This window comes from Geotrypetes seraphini, chromosome 18 (genome assembly GCF_902459505.1).
Source record: "Geotrypetes seraphini chromosome 18, aGeoSer1.1, whole genome shotgun sequence".
Classification (NCBI taxonomy): domain Eukaryota; kingdom Metazoa; phylum Chordata; class Amphibia; order Gymnophiona; family Dermophiidae; genus Geotrypetes; species Geotrypetes seraphini.
This window is the reverse complement of record NC_047101.1, coordinates 32432579-32455751: the sequence shown is the minus strand read 5'-3', so window position 1 is coordinate 32455751 and position 23173 is coordinate 32432579. Positions and strand designations below refer to the sequence as shown.

At 42.7% G+C, this 23173-nt stretch overlaps 1 protein-coding gene across 4 annotated transcripts in view; it reads left to right on the top strand.

The window, feature by feature from the left end:
- The window catches only part of TENM2 (teneurin transmembrane protein 2), a 1365678-nt gene that overhangs the window by 1283207 nt on the left and 59298 nt on the right, over nt 1-23173 (top strand). For all 4 annotated transcript variants that reach the window (XM_033927365.1, XM_033927364.1, XM_033927366.1 and 1 more), the window contains 2 exons: nt 5506-5660; nt 11699-12573. In XM_033927365.1, the coding sequence (XP_033783256.1) occupies nt 5506-5660; nt 11699-12573 (1030 nt within the window). The remainder of the gene's footprint in view (nt 1-5505; nt 5661-11698; nt 12574-23173) is intronic.

Below are 23173 nucleotides of genomic sequence, written 5' to 3'. Positions count from 1 at the left end.
AATTGACTAATGTTAATAAAGGAGTTTCTTAAAATACTGAGTAACAGAAAATATCATTTATAGGCTTTCTTTTTCTAAAAGCCAAACATTAGGTATTTCTGCCCTTCTCCATCTTGTATCGGTAAGTTAATGTTTGTCAGTGCGTTTGATTGTTTGTAATTTGTTTTACATGTACGTTCTTATTATACTTTGTTTTTATATTATGTAAAACCGCTTTGAATTTTAATCAGGCGGTATATCAAATTTTTAAATAAACCTGGAACCTTAGCCACATTATACTGAAGCTAACTAGGATCAGGCACCATCTTTAACTATTTTGTTGGGTATCTGAGAGTGGATTATAATTTGTTCACTGTCATTGTAAAAAGCAGTTGATAAATCACTAACCAATCTGCGTGTATTAATGTACTGCAGTGGTTTTCAATACCCCAATCTGGTTTCTCAGCCATTCCCATTGAATATTTATGAAAGATATTTGCATCTACCCCTTCCATTGACTGCAAATGCATCTTATACATATTCATTGAGGATAGGCCAAATCACTGATTGGTCGGGTGACCCCCAAGGAGCAGGTGTGAGAACCACTGATGCAGAATTCTGTGCCAGTAAAGATAGAGGGGAGAAGGCAGGAGAGAGCGCAGGGCCCTTGCGGCTTCCTTGCATACAGATTTCAGCCATGATTAGAAGCACTGGCCCTCATTTCAATGCTGGTGCCAGCGCCGCCCTGATAAACATTTAGCAAATGAGCAGTAAAGGGTGAAAGCTTTGGCACATTATTTTCGCTCATCACACTCCCAGAGATACACATATGCTGACATTTTTTTCTGCACAGTGTCAGTCATTGCTAAATACAAAATATCTCTCTTGCAATCTCTTAGTTGCATCTGTCAGATTTTTTTCACTCGCTGATTCACATAACTTGAGCTGGGCAGGCAGTGTGCTGATTTGAACACAGAGCTATAACTGGAGGCGATTCACATCCATCACTAATTCTGGCCTTGGGCAATTCATTTTAAGAGACTTTATGCTTAAATTTAGATTGCCGGCTCTCTGGAGAAGGCCACTGGTCATATGAATTATCTCCCACAATGCTTACTATGGTGTCGGGATTAAATAGTCATGTATAATAGAATTTAATATAATACAAGGAAAAATATTAACCATGTGCTGCAGGAGTCCAAGCTGTGGAAAACAAAGTTCACTTAGAGTTATAAATTCATAACACCTAGGTTAAAAGGGCAGAAAGGACCTATGTTATAAAAATGCTCATCATTTTTTAAAATAAATATGCTTATTAATAATAATAATCTTTATTTTTATATATCGCAATACCACAAACAGTTCAGAGTGGTTAAGAAACAGGATTTAAGGGCGCATCTCCTGGAAAGACGCATAGAGGGATACGGGTGACTAAGTTTTCACCAGGTTACACCTGGCTGGGCCTCCGCATGAGCGGATCACCGGACTTGATGGACCCGGGGGTCTGTTCCGGAGCTGGCAGTTCTTATGTAGTGATTTAAGAAATGAAGTGATTCATGGAAATGTTATCTGTATATTGTTTTGTTTTATTTCTTGGTGTTTTTGATTGTGTTTGGGGATTTATTTTTTTGTATTGATTTCTTTAAAAGATATTTGATTGAAAATTTGGGAAATTCTTCTGAAAATATTCCTCCTTTAAACAAGATTTATTATTTGCCAAACAAAATAATTCCTCTGGAAAAAAACGTTGGACAAGAGAAAAATAATGGACAAGAGGAACAGATTGATTTTGCTAATGTTACTGCTCTTTTAGAACAAACTCTGAATCCAGATACTGCGAGAACTACGCTTCTAATATCTTTTGTTTTTGAGCAAGATTTAAATATGATCCTAAGATTATATTTTAAAAATTCTCAAAAATTATTTGGAGCACAACGTATTTGGATTTATCCAGATGTCTCTAAAGTGACTCAGGAGCGAAGGAAAGATTTTCTTTCCTTAAGACAAGAAACTCTTAAATTGGGTGCTCCATTTCTACTAGCTTATCCTTGTAAATGTTTGGTAAGGTACTTGGGAGTCAAATATGTTTTCTTTTCTTCAGAACATTTAAAGGAGTTTCTAAGAGTTAAAAAATTACCAAGGTATGTTGGAGAATGGAATGGAATATAATATAATTAGAGGGTAGCCATGCCTCACTAAGCCTTTTCCTCTGAATTAAATTCTTTAATTTAGGTCTCCAATATTATATGATTATCACACCCCTTTCATTGTGGTCTAAGGAAGGGATAAGATGTTTTATTTCAAATTTGAAATGTTTTGTTCAAATCTGATATATTATTTTGGTGAAATCCGTTTTCTTTCTCTGTATTGCATGGAACAAGATTACGCTTGTGAATTGTTGTTTAAAATTTAAATAAAGAATTAAAAAAAAAAAAAAAAAAAAAAAAAAAGAATATAAGTTTTGTAAATAAATAAATAAAGTCATCTGGGTGCCTAGATTCCATTTTGGATTATGAATGTAACCCAGTATCAATGGCCCTGATTCGATCAACAATGCTTAACTTGTAGGTGAAGTTGAGTACAATTGTCAATCATCCGCTAGGCGCCATTCACAGAATCACGCCTAGTGGCACTTTCAGCACCAGTAGGCATTGAAACCTTGGGGGCACTCGTTATATGCCAGGGTTTTCTTGGCCTAAATGAGTGGGCCTAAGTTAGGTGTCTACCAGCACTTATTCAAATCACATACAAAATCCGCCCCTACATTTTAACGGTGCTTTTCAGTTAACAGGACTGATTAAGCCAAATTGAATAATTAAGTTAAATGCCTAATTCGGCTAGGTGCGCCAACCTAGGTTCCTAATTTCAGGCACTGTTTTTAGCATCTTGGGGTTGATATTCAGCCAGCGGTGCTCAATATTTTGCTGATTGCCATCGGCATTATACCTAGGAAATTCAGTGCGGTCTTTGTCTAGGTTTTGGCCCTGAATATCTGATTTTGCAAATTCAACCATTGCATAGCTGGTTAAGTCTGGTATTCAGCACTGGTGTGTCTGCCCCTGGAACTTTTCCAAAATAGCTAGTTTTCAGATAAGGGGCTGATTCTATAAACAGGCATCTCGATTGTAGGCAGTGATAGGCATCTAGCACGTTGAAAAACAAAAAAAACAACCTGGGGCAGGATGCCTACACGGTAGGCATTTGTCACGGTTGAGGGAGATGCATCGGAACACTTGATCTCACCTAAGGCCATGACAGATGCTTGAAATGTAGGCCAACAAAATGCTGGTCTACATTTCAAACAGACATGGCTGCAGAGCTGATCGTGGCAAGGGAATCACCCTGCCGTGATCAGCTGAGCAGCTGCGGCAGGGAACATAAAGTCAACCAGCAGGAGGGATGCCCACGTCCTCCTGCCGGAACCGTCGACCACTCCACAAAGTCCCCTGGCAGGAGGGATGCCCACTCCCTCCTGCTTCCATCCCCTGGAAGTTCCCCCCTCCCCCAACAGGCAATATCCCCCATCCAGACCCCCCTAAACCTTTCCACACTCCCCCAAACCTATGGGCACCCCAAGCACCTCTAAGTCCCCCATACCTCTGCAGTAGAAAGTTCAGCCAGAAGGATGCTTACACCCTCCAGCCATCAGGCCCCCCACTCTAAAATTGAGGGGCCCCATAGGAGGGGCCTTAGGCATCTGGGCCAATCAGAGTCTTAGGTCTCCTTCTCAGTGCATTCTGGGATGCACCCCAGGGGGGGGGCGCTAAGGCCCTGATTGGCCTCCTTCCCTATGGGAGGGACCTTAGGTAAATGAGCCAATCAGGGCCTTAGGCCCCTCCCCATTGCATCCCAGAATGCACCTGTAATTGAGATAGTCTTGGGAGAAACCACTGCTTGCCCAGGGATTAATAGCATGGAATCTTGCTACTATTTGGATTTTTGCCAGGACTTGTGACCTGAATTGCCTACTGTTGGAAACAAGATACTGGGTTACATGTACCATTGGTCTGACCCAGTACGGTATTCTGTTCCTGCTCATGACGGCCTAATCCCTCATCCCATACAAAATCCAGACAGCTACTGCTCTTCCTCCTCCCTCTCTCTCTCTCTCTCTCCAACTCTTGTCTTCAATGCTCTACCCCCACATAAAAATGTATGTATTTATTATACATGCCTAAAATGTTATTTATTTATTATGCAAGTCTGAAAGCTATTGAAACAGTGCAGTTTGGGACATTTTAAGGCACAGGTGTCAAAGTCGGTCCTCGAGGGCCAGAATCCAGTCGGGTTTTCAGGATTTCCCCAATGAATCTGCATGAGATCTATTTGCATGCACTGCTTTCAATGCATATTCATTGGGGAAATCCAGAAAACCCGACTGGATTCCGGCCCTCGAGGAGGGACTTTGACACCCCTGTTTTAAGGCTTTAAACTTCACATGATGATGAAAACACAAAGCAAATCCATTCTCTTCACCTCTGTTATCACCATCCTCATCTCCCACTGATGCAAAGCATTATGACAGAAATAGCAGCAGCGGCACAGAGCTCCCCCTGCGTGTCACTGTGCACTCCCAGATACCAGGAGGAAAGGTCAGGGCCCATAAATGTTCCCTGACTCTCAGGCCCCATGCTGATTGCCATTGACGTATCATAGGTGGGGCTGTAGATGCAATTCGCCCTGGATGTGGTCAATAAGGGGGTGAATGGAGAAACCACGGGGCCACAGTCCACCTATGCGTAGCCATTAGCCCCCTCTGATGACAACTTCCTGTTCCAGGGCAGGGGACTAGCAAAGCCAGTAGCTGTACACATGCAGACTACAGTTCTGTGACCACTTCAAACAGTCCCATCACCACCTGGAGGAGGGACAGGGGGAGGAGGGGGTGTTCCAACCTGGGTGGCAGCCAAGCCAGGTACAACTGTGCCAATTACTACTTTTTTGTATTTTACAGTATTATTCATTTAATTAGCTCTTGCCTTTCCAGTGGCAGTTCAAGGCGAGTTAAGTTCATGTTCAGTTGCTGAATGTATGCTTGCAGGGCAACCTTCTACATACAGAATGCATGCTAGGGATTGTGGGACTCATTCCTAATTCCTACTGATGACTTCTGCTAGTTCAGAGGTAGGCAATTCCGGTCCTCGAGAGCCGTAGCCAGGTCAGGTTTTCAGGATCTCCACCATGAATATGTATGAGATGGATTTGCATGCACTGCCTTCATGAGATGGAAATCTATCGCATGCATATTTATTGTGGATGTCCTGAAAACCTGATCTGGCTCTGGCTCTCGAGGACCGGAATGGCCTATCCCTGTGCTAGTTCGTAACATCTGAAGAATGCCATCTTTTCCCTAGTCATGTTATGCACTGAAAATTACAAACCTTAACTTCTGTCTTGTTGGCAAAGAGCTCCTATGGGCTCATCACCACCATTGAAGAGAAAGAGCAGAAAGAAGCTCCTTCACCCCATAATGGAAATGAGCTTAACAATAAAGCATCATTTGTAATTACGACTTACATTTCACAGGCATCGCAGTGGATAAGAATGGGCTCATGTATTTTGTGGATGCTACTATGATTCGAAAAGTCGATCAGAATGGAATAATTTCTACTCTTCTGGGATCCAATGAGCTAGCTGCAGGACGACCATTAAGCTGTGACTCCAGCATGGACGTCACCCAGGTAAAAATATCTACACTCCATTCCCCATCCGTACTACAATTAGGAATGCTTCAGCTCTGAATTTCCCCCTCCCCCAAAAGCTACTCAGAATCTAAATTAGATTCCTACATGTTGGGGGCCTGATTTTCAGACCTTGTTCGGCAGCAAACCTGGAAATTCAGTGCCAGGCCGTATCCAGCAGCTGGCATTGAAGGTTCAAAGGTTCAAAGAAGAGCGACCAAGATGATAAAGGGGATGGAACTCCTCTCGTATGAGGAAAGACTAAAAAGGTTAGGGCTTTTCAGCTTGGAAAAGAGTTGGCTGAGGGGAGATATGATTGAAGTCTACAAAATCCTGAAGTGGAACGAGTACAAGTGGATCGATTTTTCACTCTGTCAAAAATTACAAAGACTAGGGGACACTCGATTAAATTACAGGGAAATACTTTTAAAATCAATAAGAGGAAATATTTTTTCACTCAGAGAATAATTAAGCTCTGGAACGCATTGCCTGAGGTTGTGGTAAGAGTGGATAGCGCAGCTGGTTTTAAGAAAGGTTTGGACAATTTCCTGGAGGAAAAGTCCATAGTCTGTTATTGAGAAAGACATGTGGGAAGCCACTGCTTGCCTTGGATTGGTAGTATGGAATGTTGATACTCAATTAAGCCATTGTAACATCACTGATGAGGTTGGCTCTGAGGCACTGTGGAATGAGTCATTATGACATCACAATCTCAGCTCTGGAATGTTGCTCTGATTGGGGTTCTGGATGCTGGAATGTTGCTACTCCTTGGGTTTTGGCCTGGTACTAGTGACCTGGATTGGCCAACGTGAGAACGGGCTACTGGGATTGATGGACCATTGGTCTGACCCAGTAAGGCTTATGACTTTCCGAGGATTTTCTTAGCTAATTGTGACGAACTGGTTAAGCCAAAATTCATAGTGGCCAAAGATGGACCTGCTATTTGTGTGGGTCTATCTGGCTGTTAAACGTATCCAGTCAGCGAATGAATATTGGTGCTAACTGGCTATGTTGTGAAACATAACTAGTTACTGGGCTGACATTCTGCCAACATCTCATGGGATTTCCCCAGTGAATTTGCCTGCACCACTTCCATTGTAGCATATTGATCTCATGTATATTCATTTGGGAAATCCTGAAAAGCTGGCCTGGCGAAGGCCGAAGTTGTGCAGGCCTGCCTTACAGAATCATGCTAAGTGCCAGTTCATGTCATAACTTTTAGGCACACCCATTTAGGTCAAGGAAAACCAGGACTAAACATCTGTGCCTAACTTGTGCACACATTGGGCTTAGTCCATAACATGCTTCTCCTCTGGCTACCCCCCTTTACGGACTTGTGCACTAGAACTAGAGTACATTACCTTACAGAATGTGCCGACCAAGGGCTAGATTCACTAAGCAAACCAATTGTGTACCAATCGGTTTGCGACCCGATTTTACTCCGGCCCGATTCACTTACCTCTCTGCCAACCATCCTCCGACCTGCTTGCAAATGAGGGGAACGGCCTGCAAAGTAGGCAGGGACGCAATTCACTAACCAAAACCCTGCAAACCAACTGGGCTGGCCAATCACAAACAAGCGACTGCTGAGGACTAGTTGCTCAAGCCCTTTCCGACTGCCCTGCCTTCTGTCACCCTGCTCTCTGCCCTGTTTTTCTGCTCTCTGCCCCAAACTCCTGCTTTCTGCCCTGCTTTCAGACTCTCCTGCTGCCCAGATCTCCTGCCTCCCCTGAACTCCTGCAGCCCCAACTCTCCTGCTGCCCTGATCTCCTGCCTGCCCCGACTCTCCCACCCTTCCCTGCAGTGCAAGCCCATGGTTTTAACCTGTCGGCTTAAAGCGGGTTAAAACTACGGGCTCCCAAAAAGTTTTTTATTAAGAAAAAATTCTCTGCCGGGCCTGGAGGTCCAGCGCATGCACGGACCATCTACAGATGGTCTGCGCATGCGCTGGGATCGCTATAAAGCGATCTGGGCAGGTAGGTGGGGGCGTGATTCCCATCGCCCTCATTTGTATGAGGGTGATTCGCGAATCATCTCCCGGGACATGGATCGGATCCCTTAGTGAATCTAGCCCCAAGTTGTGTGCACAATTTTTAATTAGTTCTAAATAGAGTTAATTATGAAGGTGTTAATTACCAATTATTGGCACTGACTAAACTTGTTAAACAGTTAAGCTGTGCTTGGAAATTGGCTGTGAAGGTTAATTCTAAAATGTAGTGCCGAGGAAGGAATTCTGTAAGTGGGGCCTCCATTAAGCATTCCATTGCCGCAGGATAACAGTCGATTCTATATTGGCATCTGGGCATCCAGATTCCTTTACAGAATACTAATATAACCCAGATTGGCGAGCCTAACATTTAGGCAACCACAGTTATGCTAGCCACAGTCCCGGTATTACTGTGGGTACATAAGGGAGGAAGTTATCAAGTTACATTAGGGCAATAACCTACATTATTTGCCTCTTAATGTGACAAATGTAAATCACTTTGCTTGTACCACAGAAAGGCAGTATATCAACTCCATGACCCTTTATCCTTTACTTAAAGGCCACTAACACAGGTCATCTTGTCTGAATGTAGCACAATGTGAGTCACCATGAGTTACATAGTAATGAGATGCAAAATATTTACCCTTATGTCTGGCCCCCTAGTGGTAGTACCATAACACTACTGCTGGGGGGGATCACAGGTGCCATTTTGGATGATGGTGCCAGCAAGGGCAGTAGAAACAGGATCGCTCCTGCCCAAATCATTAGACACCAGGGATTCTACAATAGTAGGTCCAGGGGCTCTTCAGAAATGTGTGAGGGGAGGATTTGATACCTAAGGGGGGGTTCTGGTGGAGGTAGGAAGACTTCCAAGGGGGCTCTTCGGGTTTGGGGGTGGTTGAGGGTTTCATTTGGGGTTGGGCTTAAAGCTTGGGGTAGGACGCTCTAGCCAACTAGAAGTTCCAGCCCCTTGGACAGTCCAGAACCATTGGACTGCAGCTTGGCAACCCAATGCTACTGGGTAAGTTGAATAACACTGTTTGTGAGATAGCTTATAAGCAGCATTATTCATATATTACCAGAGTCAGCAACCTGTGGTCCAGGGAGATTGCAGATTGGTCACTTCCATGGTGGAAGCCTGCTTTATACTCAATCTACGTTAGTGTAGTGGAGAATTGTATATCATAGACAGCAACAAAAGTGCTCCACTCTTTTAGCTAAGAGTAATGTCTTAAACGGAAGAAAAAGCCTCAGGTCTATTTTAGGCTGAGCAAATGTGCTCAAATCTCCTCCACCCACATCAATGGCTCCAAAAAACTTCCGTACAGACTTTGCTCTTGCCGCTAGGCTAATAAGTTTCAGCGTGGGGCAAAAATCGCTAATGTAGCAATGCCTGCTTTTTACCACACTTTGATAACTTCTATCCTAAATGCAGCAAAGGTAACCTCACCTGCCCTTGCATCACCCACATGCACACTTCTCTTACAAATGCATGCTATAGAACGTATTCATATCCCAACAGTTCCTTCTGCGCTTATGTAGGAAATTCTTACTTTCCCCTACGTGTACACATGTAAAGGGGAGGGACTTGTAACTATGAACACCTAGTTACAGAATTGCCCTTTTTCCCCTGGTTTCTATATATGGTGCCCAAATGTGGGCCCTAATGCAAGATGCACACGCAACTTAATTGGCCAACAAGCCATTAACGAGCCATTATTGATGTTAGCACCGTCTGCATCTGGCTGCACGCTATTCTAGAATGCTGGGCACCCAGATTCTATGACGCATGACCCCAAGGGGCATGGCCATGGGAGGAGCATGGAGTGGGTCAGAGGCATTCCAAAACGTTAGCGCAATTTTATAGAATTTGGGGGGGATCTGGGCCCAAATTGCATACCGGAATATACACCAGGTTCCAGAGTGGGCGTGGGAATCCAACGAGAGGCTAGAGAAACTGGGCCTCTTTCCCCTTGAGAAGAGAAGACTGAGGGGACATGATCGAAACATTCAAGATATTGAAGGGAATTGACTTAATAGAGAAAGAGAGACTGTTCCTCTCCAAGGTGAATAGAACGAGAGGGCACTCGCTGAAGTTAGAAGGGAAAAAGATTCCGTACAAACATAAGGAAGTTTTTCTTCACCCAGAGAGTGGTAGAAACCTGGAATGCTCTTCTGGAGGCTGTTATAGGGGAAACACCCTTCAGGGATTCAAGTCAAGGTTGGATAAGTTCCTACTGGAACAGAACATACGCAGGTGAGACTCAGGGCATTGGTCTGACCCAGCAGCAGCAATTCTTATGTTAAATATGTGCATATTTTAAGGCTCTGCCGTTGCACATACCTATTGGTCATTTGGTTAGACACGCACCCTGTTAAATAATTGTACAAGATAAAACCCATTTTACGTGTAGAAAAGGTTTGTAAAAGTATTCCTGTAACTCCTTTGTCTCCGTGTTGTAATAGGATGAGTGAATGTTTACTTCGTATTACAACTCAAGAGATGCTGTAAGCATTAGGGAAGTCATTTAGCCCCAAGGATGCTTCAGGGAATGCTGAGCAGGGCTGTCTCTCTTAGCCAGCACACAGTGACATATTTTATTTAAAAAAAAAAAAAAAAACATCCAGGTTGCAGAGTACATCTAGAACTGATTACTTTTCTACGTGACTTTATTTGAGTTTATGCTGCAGTAAGCAATGATTGTTATCATATTTTCCTCACTCTTTTCAACTGGTATGTGGTGTTTGCAAACTAATGGCTCCATGCTAGAAGGGGGAGGGGTAATTGAATTAATGCAGCCCAATAAATAATGTGCATTTTAAAAATAATGCATAATTTTTGCTACTCAGCAAACAATAAGGGGTCGATATTCATACAATAGGAGGCAGCCCAGCTATCTCCCGCAGTCAATGACTAACCCGGAAATTCAACGCTAGGGTTGTATCCAGTCACTAGCCTTGAATTTTCAGTCTAAGTTCAGCCACACGAGAAATAGCCTACTAAGACGATATTCAATGGCTGTCCAACGAGGTCATAGCGGCCAAAGAGGTCATAGCGGCCAAAGACAAACCTAATATTTAGGTGGGCCTATCTGGCCGCTACACTTTGCCGGTCAGCCAATGAATATTGGCAGTGACTGGCTATTAAATGTTGCGTGACATAGCTGGTGATCAGGCTTGCCGTGACTGGGATAGCTGGCTATCTCCCGCTAAATATTTGTAGTTAGCCAGCTGAACACTATTTAGCTGGTCAAAAGCCATTCCCAGACGGCTAAATAGCATTGAATATCGGGTGGTAAATTATGCATTATTTTACTATAATGCACATTATAGTAGACATTGCTAAGTGACCATAGCTAGATTGTGAACCCACCGGAACAGATAGGGAAAATACTTAGAGTATCTGATTAGAGTGTAAACTCATTGTGAAACACTTAGATTTCTGTGATGGGCAGTATATCATAAGGCATATAGGGACAGACTGGAAGATCTCAATATGTATACTTTAGAGGGGAGATATGTTTAAAAACCCACATGGCATAAATGTGCATGAAGTGAGTCTCTTTCATTTGAATGGAAGCTCCGGAATGAGAGGACATAGTACGAAGTTAAGAGGTGATAGGCTCAGGAGTAATCTAAGGAAATATTGGTAGATGCATGGAATAGGCTCCCAGTAGAGGTGGTGGAGAAAAAGATTGTGTCTGAATTCAAGAAAGCGTGGGACAGGCAAGTGGAGATCTTAGGGAGAGGAGGAGATGGTGGATGCTGTGGATGGGCAGACTGGATGGGTCATTTGGCCTTTATCTGCCATCATGTCTCTATAACCATAAAGCAGGTGTAAAGAGACTTAGCCTATAGGAAGAGGAGATGCAAATGTTAAGAGCCTTAGCCAATAGGGAGAGGAGGAGATGGTGGATGCTGTGGATGAGCAGACTGGATGGGCCATTTGGTGTTTATCTGCCATCATGTTTTTATGTTTCTGTGAACTTGAACACATAGTAAATAATTGCCTGTGATCTGTGAAAATGAAAGCTGAATTTTGTAATTGCAGGTGCGCCTGGAATGGCCAACAGACCTTGCTGTCAATCCCATGGACAACTCGCTTTATGTGTTGGAGAACAATGTTGTTTTGCAAATAACAGAAAACCATCAAGTTCGAATCATAGCTGGACGCCCTATGCACTGTCAGGTCCCTGGCATAGACTACTCTCTTAGTAAACTGGCAATTCATTCTGCTCTAGAGTCTGCCAGTGCAGTTGCTATCTCCCACACGGGCATCCTGTACATTGCTGAAACAGATGAAAAGAGAATTAATCGGCTCCGCCAAGTAACAACCAACAGAGAGATCTCTCTTTTAGCAGGGGCAGCTTCTGACTGTGACTGCAAAGATGATGCCAACTGCAACTGTTACTCTGGAGATGATGGCTATGCTACTGATGCCATCTTAAACTGCCCATCATCCCTAGCTGTGGCACCAGATGGCACAATCTACATAGCTGATCTTGGAAATTTTCGTATTAGAGCTGTGAACCAAAATAAGCCTGTTCTTAGTGCCACCAACCAGTATGAGGTTGCATCACCAGGGGAGCAGGAACTGTATATTTTCAATGCCAATGGAATTCATCAGTACACCATAAGCCTTGTCACTGGAGAATATTTGTACAATTTCACCTACAGTGCCGAGAATGATCTTGTAGAGGTGGTCGACAACAATGGTAACTCTTTAAAAATCCGACGGGATGCTAATGGTACACCTCGCCATTTCCTGATGCCCGATAATCAGATTCTCACTTTGACTGTTAATACAAATGGTGGCCTTAAGATGGTGTCTACCCAGAATCTTGAACTGGCACTGATGACTTACGATGGAAGCACTGGTCTCTTGGCAACAAAGAGTGATGAAACAGGATGGACAACATTTTACGAGTAAGAGGCATTTTGTCAAGGTTTGCCATAAAATGAAACCTACTGTGCATTTCTGTCTAAGTATATATTTTAACTACTTAACATTTCTCTTATAGTTGCCAAACTGTATTTGCCAGAAGTATTACATCACCAAGAGTTAGGCGATGAATCATTTGACTTGGTGAAATTATGGCAATTCCTACCCAACGAATGTGGCCAGCCACCAGTTGCAATAGTTACAATCACCACAAAGTTTTATGAGGTTTCCAAAAGCTTGTGCCACATATAACACTGGTTAAAGTAGGCATGGCACAGATTTCAGAATTTCAAGCAATATTGCCATTTCTCACAATACTGAATGCTAAGTTTACTGCTGATATCAGAATTCTAGTGGCAAATAGTCCTCTGATAAACAAATGTTCAAAGTTATAAAGTCCCAATATACAACGCAGAACTGTGACAGCTTATAGAAACACGGGAATCTCATTAGCGTGGTTAAATATATTCGTAGGAGAGGGCACTATTGCGTTTCCCTGAAAATAAGACATTGTCTTATATTAATTTGAGGCCCAAAAAAGGCACCAGGTCTTATTTTTGGGGATGTCTTATTTTTTTTCATGTAATGATCATCTCTCCCTTCCTCTCCTCCACCCCAATTCTTCCTATTTCCTTTCTCTCCCCCACATGGGCAGCATCTTTTCTTCCCTCCCTCCCATCCCTAGTGCAGCAGAACCCTTGCAGCTTCTATCCATCCCTTGCAGCATCCCACTGCTGCCGCCGCGCACCCCCCTCACCCCTGCCGACCCATCTCTCCCTCCCATCCAAACTGCAAGACAGAAAGAAATACCTTATAACAAACCGGCAGTGTCGGCAGCAATCTGGGCCGTTCCTTTGCCGTGTTGCTGATGATGTCATCATTGATGCAGCAGAGGAACGCACAGACCATGAAGAAGCCTGTCTAGATTGCTGCTGCCACTGCTGGTTTGTTATAAGGTATTTCTTTCTGTCTCGCAGTTCAGATGGGAGGGCGAGATGGGTCGGCGGGGGGAGGGGGAAGCGCTGCTGCTGCCGCCGGCAACTAGGGCTTATTTTTGGGGAAACATGATTAGAAAACGAATCTATTAATATTTATATTGTATATTTAGATGCTTTAAGAAATTTGTGGGCAAAATTGGATTAAGGCAAATAAGACAAAGCCCTGAGCTTTGCGGAGGCCTTACATGTTCCTAAAGGGGTGCGGTGTAAAAAAACATGAAATACCCACTGTAGATAACTATCGAAACAAAAATCTGAGGCTTGACTATCAAGTTTTGAAATTAGCAGTACAGTATTTTCAGTATTTTCCCATGTTTTTCGTAAGCTCATCAAGTGTGAATCTTTTCAGCAGTGTAGAAATCTTAGTGAACCCAAATGTTGGCACTTGGCCACAGGACGTCTCTTGATTTCACAATCTAATACGAGTAAAATCTTTTTTTTTTTTTTTTTGCCAGTAACATAATTTGACTTAACTGAAATTCACATATCGTATTCCTTTATACCAAAAGAGAAATGTTTTAACTAAGAAAATGAACTTCGTGGGCCAGCTGGCGGCTCAGTGTCCATACCGAAGGGGGTAATTCTGTAAAGGATGCTAAAATTTGGCACGCAAAATCCGTGCGCCATGGTCCCTAACAGCAGCTGTTATAGAGGAAGCCTATGTTGGTATTTGGCCGCCAACATTTAGGGCTCCTTTTACTAAGCCAACCAAGTCACATCAGGGTTTGTTTGGAGGACGCTCAGGAATTGAACTTTATTCACAACTCACAAACAAAATCATATAATTGTATGTGAAGGGTGCTCTCAGTGTGAACCATCAGCGACAGGAATCCAGCTCCGACACTTCACTTCTGGATCGCTCAGGTATTATCGTGTTGAGTTTTTGATTCACTCAACGGTTTTGCTTGATTGATTGATTGGATTAAGGTTGCTTTAATTTTCAGCACACTTAGGGTGCTCGATGATGGTGTGGGGGGTGGAGGCTTACCGCCTTGACCCAGAAGTGACGTGTCGGAGCTGGACTCCTATCGCTGATGGTTCACACTGAGAGCACCCTTCACATCTATATATATAAAATCGGAGGTATGTATGTGTGTGTGTGTATGTGCCGCGATCACGCAAAAACGGCTTGACCGATTTGAACAAAACTTGGTATGCAGATCCCTCACTACCTGGGGTGATATGTTCTGGGGGTCTCGCGGCCCACCTGCACACATGGGCGGAGCTACAAACATAAAATCAGATTTCACCCATTCATGTCAATGGAAAAAATGTAAAAAGCTGCCATTCTCACAGTAAATCTAAAACGGCTTGACCGATTTGAACGAAACTTGGTATGCAGATCCCTCACTACCTGGGGTGATATGTTCTGGGGGTCTCTTCACCCAAGAATTTATATGTTCTTGCTCCTGGAGGTGAAACTAAAAATGTTGTTTATAATCAAGTTTTGTGTTAGTTGTATTGTATTCATTTTGTCAAATATTTCACATTATAATTTGAATATTGTACTTTTTATAAAGCTGTAAAAAATAATTTCATTCACCACTATAAAGTATCTTTATTTGAATCCATTTACAGTGTTATTGCTATAATTAAATACCCGTGCAACGCCGGGGCATCAGCTAGTACAATTATATGATTTTGTTTGTGAGTTGTGAATAAAGTTAAATTCCTGAGCGTCCTCCGAGCAAACCCTGATGTGACTTGGTTTGCCTCGTTGTGTTATCGCTATAGTAGGATTTTTGGCATAATTTGAGGGTATTGTTGTGTCCTTTTACTAAGCAGCAATAGCGTTTTTAGTACGTTCTAAACCCGCGCGACGCGGCTAGAACTAACGCCAGCTCAATGCTGGCGTTAGCGTCTAGCGCGCGCACTAAAACCCTTAGACACCAACACTTACGCCATGGAAAGGGCAGGTGGAAATGTTTAACGCCTAAACATTGGTCCCTAAGTGCACAACTTTCAGTGTTCTATAAGTTTGGTGCCTAAACGTTTGACACACCGCCATGCCCCCCCCCCCCCACATGCATACCCCCCATGGGTGCAAACCCACCGACTCAATCGCTCAGTGAGCGACTGCCACATGCGCAGGGCCCTAACAGTAATGGCACTCAAAGTTAGGCACCAATTACAGAAGAGCGCTTAGCGCCAGAAAACATGCCTAACTTTGAACGCCATTTATAGAATAGTGCTGAGCATTATGTTTTTTCAGCACTGATTTTTGAGGTGGCATCTATAGAATTACCATTGCCCTAAGGGTGGATTTAAAATGCTGGTACCCATAGGCAGGACTGGAGAGTAGTGGGGGGAGGGGGAAGGTTTCTCCTCTTGGAGCATAGTCCTAAAGCAAGCATTAGCCCCATTATTTGTCACCTTCATGCCTTGCCTATATCTGAGCCTGGATTCACATTCACACATGCCTTTCGTAGTGCTGAATTGCTGCTTTCAGCCAGCAAGATAGAGGAAGCGAGGACCTCTGCTGGCCATTTACTAATTCTGCTCCCCCACTGCAATGCTTCCCTCTTTGATAGCACTTCGGCTCTGCTGACATGACTTAATTGTCTAATTAGCTATGTTATTGATGTGCGGGAAGTGAGCGGATCATTAAACCAGTTGATAAAATTCCATTAAGCATCTCTGACTTTTGTGAAATTACCTTCAGTAAAATCATTCAGCACTTCAGATGACAACAGTAACACTCTTTGATATGGTTTGGGGCAACATGAACCTATCTCATGATGCTGATCTTTCTCTGACACCTTGAAAACCATATTTCCCAACTTGTTAACAGCATCCCAACTGGGAGACTAGGAGAGTTCTGTTTCCCTGAAAATAAATTTTTCTAACTAGCCTACTCAAAGCATTGCTTAGCTTCAAATGTTATCCTCAGGAACACAGTGCAAAACTATATACTTATGCATGTCATACATTCATCCCAACAATAATATCACCAAGTCAGTAGGAATAACCACCCAACTAGTGGATTATTTACTAAACGCTAAACCATTTTATAATAAATTTTTTAGTGGCCTCAGAAACGCCACTCCACCGTCCCGAAATAAAGTTTTTTTTTTCATGCAGGAAGCTTTATGTATTAGATATCCTCACAGGCCTGTTTTTCGTTAATTTTTCAATTAATAATATCAACTACAATCTTATCTCTGTTAATTGTATAATTTATCCATAAGCGTATATTAGTAATGCTTGAAACTTATTTTAAAGGATGTGACTGGGGGGCGGGCTGGCTCCAACATGTTTTGCCGAAGTTTTATTGAGGATCCTCCCCCCCCCCCCGTAATAATCTAAATATTAACAAAGATATGTCTGCGTTTACACTCTTAGCATTCTATCTCACCTTCACCCCTTAATGTACTAAAGATCAAAGAACCATATAATAAACTTACCAGAGTCACTGCCGTCATCCAGCTCCCAACACTTTATCAGAGCAAGATGGCGGCAGCATCCTGCCTGCTCATTAATATTCAGTAGTTACTTAGACAGCTGATATTCCTCACACAGCATTGAAGGAACTGGAAATTAACGTGGTCCACTCCACTTCCACGTTTAACCCCTCGGCCTCTACCATATTCAACCTGTATATCCAGAGCTGTTCCCTAAGATTAAGGAATTATTAGGAAAGGAATGGAAAACAAAAATGTGAATATTATTTTATTTATTCTATTTTCAATACTGTTCTCCTAGGGAAGCTCAGAACGGTTTACATGAATTTATTCAGGTACTCAAGCAGTTTTCTCTGTCTGTCCCAGGCAGGCTCACAATCTAATGTACCTGAGGCAATGGGGGGATTGAGTGACTTGCCCAGGGTCACAAAGAAAAGCGTGGGTTTGAACCTACAACCTCAGGGTACTGAGGCTGTAGTTTCAACCACTACACCACTCTAGAAATCAAAATGTAGTAAAAGTGAGCCAAGGTAAAGGACAATCAAGCCATTGTGACATCACTGATTAGGTTGGCTCTCGGGCATTGGTAGAACGAAAGCATTATGACATCACAATCTCAGCTCAGGTTATTAGATAGGCAGGTTGCTGGGGCCCCTTTTACAGCACTTATACCTGTTTTGACTTGGTCTAAGTCAAAACGTATAAGTGCCGACTAGGCAACCTGCCTAAAGTTTTGGTTATACCTGCTGTACGCCTAGGTCTAGGTCGGCCCGCTCACTTTCCCCTCCTCTAAAAACGCCTCTTTTGGTTCTATGCATTTAGACAGAGGCAGGGGAAAGGCCTAAGCTGGTTTTAGATACGTCTAAAACCAGCTTTGATCATGGGTACTTGGACGATCAGGCTTTTTGATCATCCAAGTACCCATTTAGGCCACTTTTTAGATGTTGGGTTTTTTTTTAATGGTGACTGCAGATGGGCAGACTAGATGGGCCATCATGTTTCTATAAGAACAGCAAAATATTTCTGGGAGTTGTTTGGATTAAGATCTGACAAAATGGACTTAATCTCTGAGGTGTTCTTCAAGACCATAGTCTGGTTAAGGTAGGCCTTCTGGGGCTATGTGTATAGTCATGGTGTCTGTATTTGTTTTTATGTATTGCTTTTTGGAATGTTCGGAACAGCAAAATTATGAATTTATTTATTGAAAAATATGTATTCTGCTTAATATCTAATCCTGGATGTTTGAGACATCTCGAAATCCTTATCCTGGTTTTCCCAAACAATTTTATTTATATTATCTGCATCTAGACTAGACTATTAACCCCCCTCTTCTACTAAACCATACTAGCGGTTTTAGCACGGGGAGCCGCGCTGAATGGCCCGCACTGCTCCCGATGCCCATAGAGTTCCTATGAGCGTCAGGAGCAGCGCGGTTTAGTAGAAAAGGCTCTAAATCTACAGAACAGGAGCTCTATTTGCACAGCTCCGTAATAATGAAGTGGAAGTAACAGGGCTTTTTTTCATAGAAGAGTAATTTATAAATCTGTAACTTTTAGGTGCCAAATGCAGACATAAATATCTACAATGCCTGCCTATATGTGTGTATCTGTATATGTACATGCACTGTTAATTTATTTATTTATGATATTTTTTAAAAACTTTTATCCCGCATATCACACCAATAAATTTGTAAACAAACAGATACATATCGAAACCAGGCAGTAAAAATTAGAGTAAAACTGACAAAATACTCTTATTTATTTATTTAAAAATGTATATACCATATATTAACTATACGATGTACAAAAATTACAATCATAACAAGTTAAACACTACATACAGACACATTTGCAAAACAGCTCTCGTTAAAAAAAACTAACACAGTAAAACGTTTACAAACAATTGATTTTTCAGCATTTTCTTAAAATTCATCGTCCCAGGACAGTGTCGCAAAATTCCAGGCAACGCATTTCAAAGTTTAGCACCTGTCACAGATGGCATCACTTGCCCTCGAAACTCAATTTCATACTATTTTTTATATCTCAAACACTTTCTAGTCCAATAAATTTTAAAAAAAAAACAACCCAGTAAGACAACTGGAAAAAAATGATACAAAATCTGATGTATTGTTGAGAGAATCATAAAGTGAACTCCTTTGCTGCACGGGTAACCAATGCAATTGCTTCAGCATTGGGGTTATGTGAGTCATTCTCGGGACACCAGTAATCAGTCTTGCCGCAGAGTTAATCAATATCTGCAGTGCCCTCAACTTCATTGTAGCAACCCTCATCCTTTCTTAGGTAGTATTAAAAGCTTTCTGAAAAAGAAGCGCTTTTAAAGTCTTACAGAAAGTTAGATACACTGGGATCTGACAAATAATATCAGGCAGGGACTTCCACATTTGCGGCCCTACCACACTAAAAACCCTAGAATGAATAGGTAATAGACTGCAAAGAAGGCACCTCCAGCAACTGCCGTGGTTCTGTCCTTAATGACCGAGTAGGCTCGTACGGGGTAATACAATCTAGCATTGCCTTCGGCTGTACATGCTAAAGGCTCTTATAAATGAAGACCTTGAACTGGACTCTCCATGAAATCGGAAGCCAATGTAACTTAACCAATGAAGGAGTGGAATGTTCATACCGAGAAACGCCTGCAATCGCTCTTGCAGCGGCATTCTGTGCTGTTTGCAGCGCCTTCAACACTTTTTTAGGAAGTCCACAAAAAATAGCATTGCAATAATCCAGATGAGGTAGACAAAACATTGCATTACATGTCAAAAATTTTCTGCATATAAAAGCTTACGCAGTCGCAATACTACCCGAATCTTTAAAAACACCGTACTTACTACTGAGTCAATATGCCCTTGGAAAGACAGAGAAGAGTCCAATAATATTCCCAAACTTTTTATCTCTTGCTCTAGTCTAGTGGAATTACCACTCCATCATACTCAAAAGAACACCAGTAACAGCCACAGAATTTTTTGTCTTTGCATAAACGAAGTCCATTATTTTTCATCCAATCCACAATAGCATCAAAATAAGTAGATAGCAACTGAAAACCTTCGGAACATAAGAACATAAGAATTGCCACTGCTGGGTCAGACCAATGGTCCATCCTGCCCAGCAGTCCGCTCACGTGGCGGCCCCTAGGTCAAGACCAGTGCTCCAAATGAGTCCAGTCTCACCAGTTTAGCATGAACTTGTCCAACTTGGTCTTGAAACCCTGGAGAGTGTTTTCCCCTATAACAGCCTCCAGAAGAGCGTTCCAGTTTTCTACCTCTCTCTGGGTGAAGAAGAATTTCTTTACATTTGTACGGAATCTATCCCCTTTCAACTTTAGAGAGTGTCCTCTCATTCTCCCTACCTTGGAGAGGGTGAACAGTCTGTCTTTCTCTACGAAGTCTACCCTTCAGTATTTTGAATGTTTCGATCATGTCCCCTCGCAGTCTCCTCTTTTCAAGGGAGAAGAGGCCCTGCTTCTCCAATGTCTCACTGTACGGCAACTCCTCCATCCCCTTAACAATCTACAGGCACCTCAAAAAGAAATTGCAAATCATCTGCGTATAGCCAAGTGGGGTCATAAATAAATTGAATAACAAAGCAGATATTGCCGAACCCTGAGGTACTTCACATACCAGATCAAAAGTTCCGTTCATGCATCTCGTTTGGCCACACAGTAATTTCTGTTAGCAAGAAATGACTCAGACCATTTCAGCACTGTTCCAGCCAAGCCAAATGTATGCAGACGCTCTAAAAGTATGAAATGATTGGCTGTATCAAATGCAGAAGCCACATACAAAGACACTAACAAAAAATGCTTCCCTTTATCAAAACCTTTATGGATTTCTTTACAAAGGGATAAAAACATCAACTCACTATTATGACTTTTATGAAACTCAAATTGAAAATCATCTAGACCAGGGGTGTCGAAGTCGGTCCTCGAGGGCCGCAATCCAGTCGGGTTTTCAAGATTTCCCCAATGAATATGCATGAGATCTATGTGCATGCACTGCTTTCAATGCATATTCATTGGGGAAATTCTGAAAACCCGACTGGATTGCGGCCCTCGAGGAGCGACTTCGACACCTGTGATCTAGACAATCATAGGAAGATATAAAACCTCCAACTGCTGTAAAACCACTTTTTCCATTACTTTAGCTATAAATATCAAATTCTATATGGGCCAAAAATGTTCCAACTTTGAAACATCCAAAGATGAGTTCTTAAGTAGAGAATGAACTACCGTGAAATAATCATCTCAAGAGATGACCTTCAATACATCCGTTGAACATGGATTTAACTAACAGTTAAGAACATAAGAATTGCCGCTGCTGGGTCAGACCAGTGGTCCATCATGCCCAGCAGTCCGCTCACACGGCGACCCTCTGGTCAAAGACCAGCACCCTAACCGAGGCTAGCCCTACAGCGCCTGTTCTTGTTCAGCAGGAACTTGTCTAACTTTGTCCCTGGAGGGTGTTTTTCCTTATAACAGCCTCCGGAAGAGCGTTCCAGTTTTCCACCGCTCTCTGGGTGAAGAAGAACTTCCCTATGTTTGTACGGAATCTATCCCCTTTCAACTTTAGAGAGTGCCCTCTCATTCTCCCTACCTTGGAGAGGGTGAACAACCTGTCCTCCTAATAAACATATTAAAAAAATAATAATAATAAACAGTTGGACAACTTCATCGGATCAGTTGCCTGGAGAACCTTGGCAGAGCAAATTACATAACATAACATCGTACTACTTAGCCGTGTAACCATAGGTTCTATGCGGTTTACAACAGATTTTAAAAAAAAAAATAATAATAATTTAAGAACAATTTAAGGATGACTAGAGAGAAATTATTTGATCAAGTTTTTTGAAGAGAGATAGGTTTTCAGTTGAGTTCTGAAATGTTTGTAAGAATGGGCTTCAAGTAATAATTATTGAAATTCTTTATCGTGTGAAGCTGCTTGGCATGCTAAAATATGGTCGAGAGAGCCGATGTCAAGCGGGCAGCAAGTTAATGCTGCTGTTCATGCTGCAAACGTTAGAGGTATGGAAGAAGGAAAGCGGTGAGCTTGTGTGGCAGGAGGGAGCGGGGAGAGGGTTCCTCGGCCCTGATCACCTTTTGACCCTCGCTATGCCACTGCTCCTCCTCCTAGCGTTAATCAGAGACAGGGTTTCAGAAGCTATGAGAGTATTCTAAATTGAAAGGTCACAAACCTATTCCTGGTAGAGCCCTCCTTGAGGGCCGCAATCCAGTCGGGTGTTCAGGATTTCCCCAATGAGTATGCATGAGATCTGTTTGCATGCACTGCTTTCATTGTATGCTAATAGATCTCATGCATATTCATTGGGGAAATCCTGAAAACCCAACTGGATTGCAGCCCTCGAGGAGGGACTTTGACACCCCTGATCTAAGGTGTCAGATACCCTTCAACTGGCCCCAACTGTGGCACCCTAAAGCCAAAGACTGCACATACTCTATAGCAGGGGTCTCAAAGTTCCTCCTCGAGGGCCGCAATCCAGTTGGGTTTTCAGGATTTCCCCAATGAGTATGCATGAGATCTGTTTGCATGCACTGCTTTCGTTGTATGCTAATAGATCTCATGCATAGTTATTGGGGAAATCCTGAAAACCCGACTGGATTGCGGCCCTCGAGGAGGGACTTTGACACCCCTGGCCTACATTGCAGGTGTCGCTCGACGCAGTTGTCAATAAAAAAAAATGGTGCCATTTATAGAATCACACCTAGTGGTGTCTAAGCGGACTTAGCTAGGCATTCTAGACATAAGCGCTGCTTCATTAGGCCACTTTTCACTCCCTTACCCCCTCTTTTAAGAACGCATAGCGTGGGTTTTAGCACCGACAGTGGCGGTAAGTGCTCCGACGTTCATAGAATTCCTATTAGCGTTGGAGCACTGGATGCCGACACTAAAATCTGCACTATGCATTTGTAAAAGAGGGGGTTAATTTGGTGGCACCTATGTTGTATGCCTAACAATGCCTAGGTCAACCACGCTTATTCTCCACACTTAATTACACCTACTTTTTATCATAGGTGTCGTTACGCAACCCTAGGCATTGGATGGCACCTCCACTTAGGCGTTGCTAGGTGTACTAACAGTTCAGCACCAAGCTCTTAAATTACGTAATTTTTTTTTATTTTGATTGGCTGAAAACTGCCGTGGTCAATTCCAG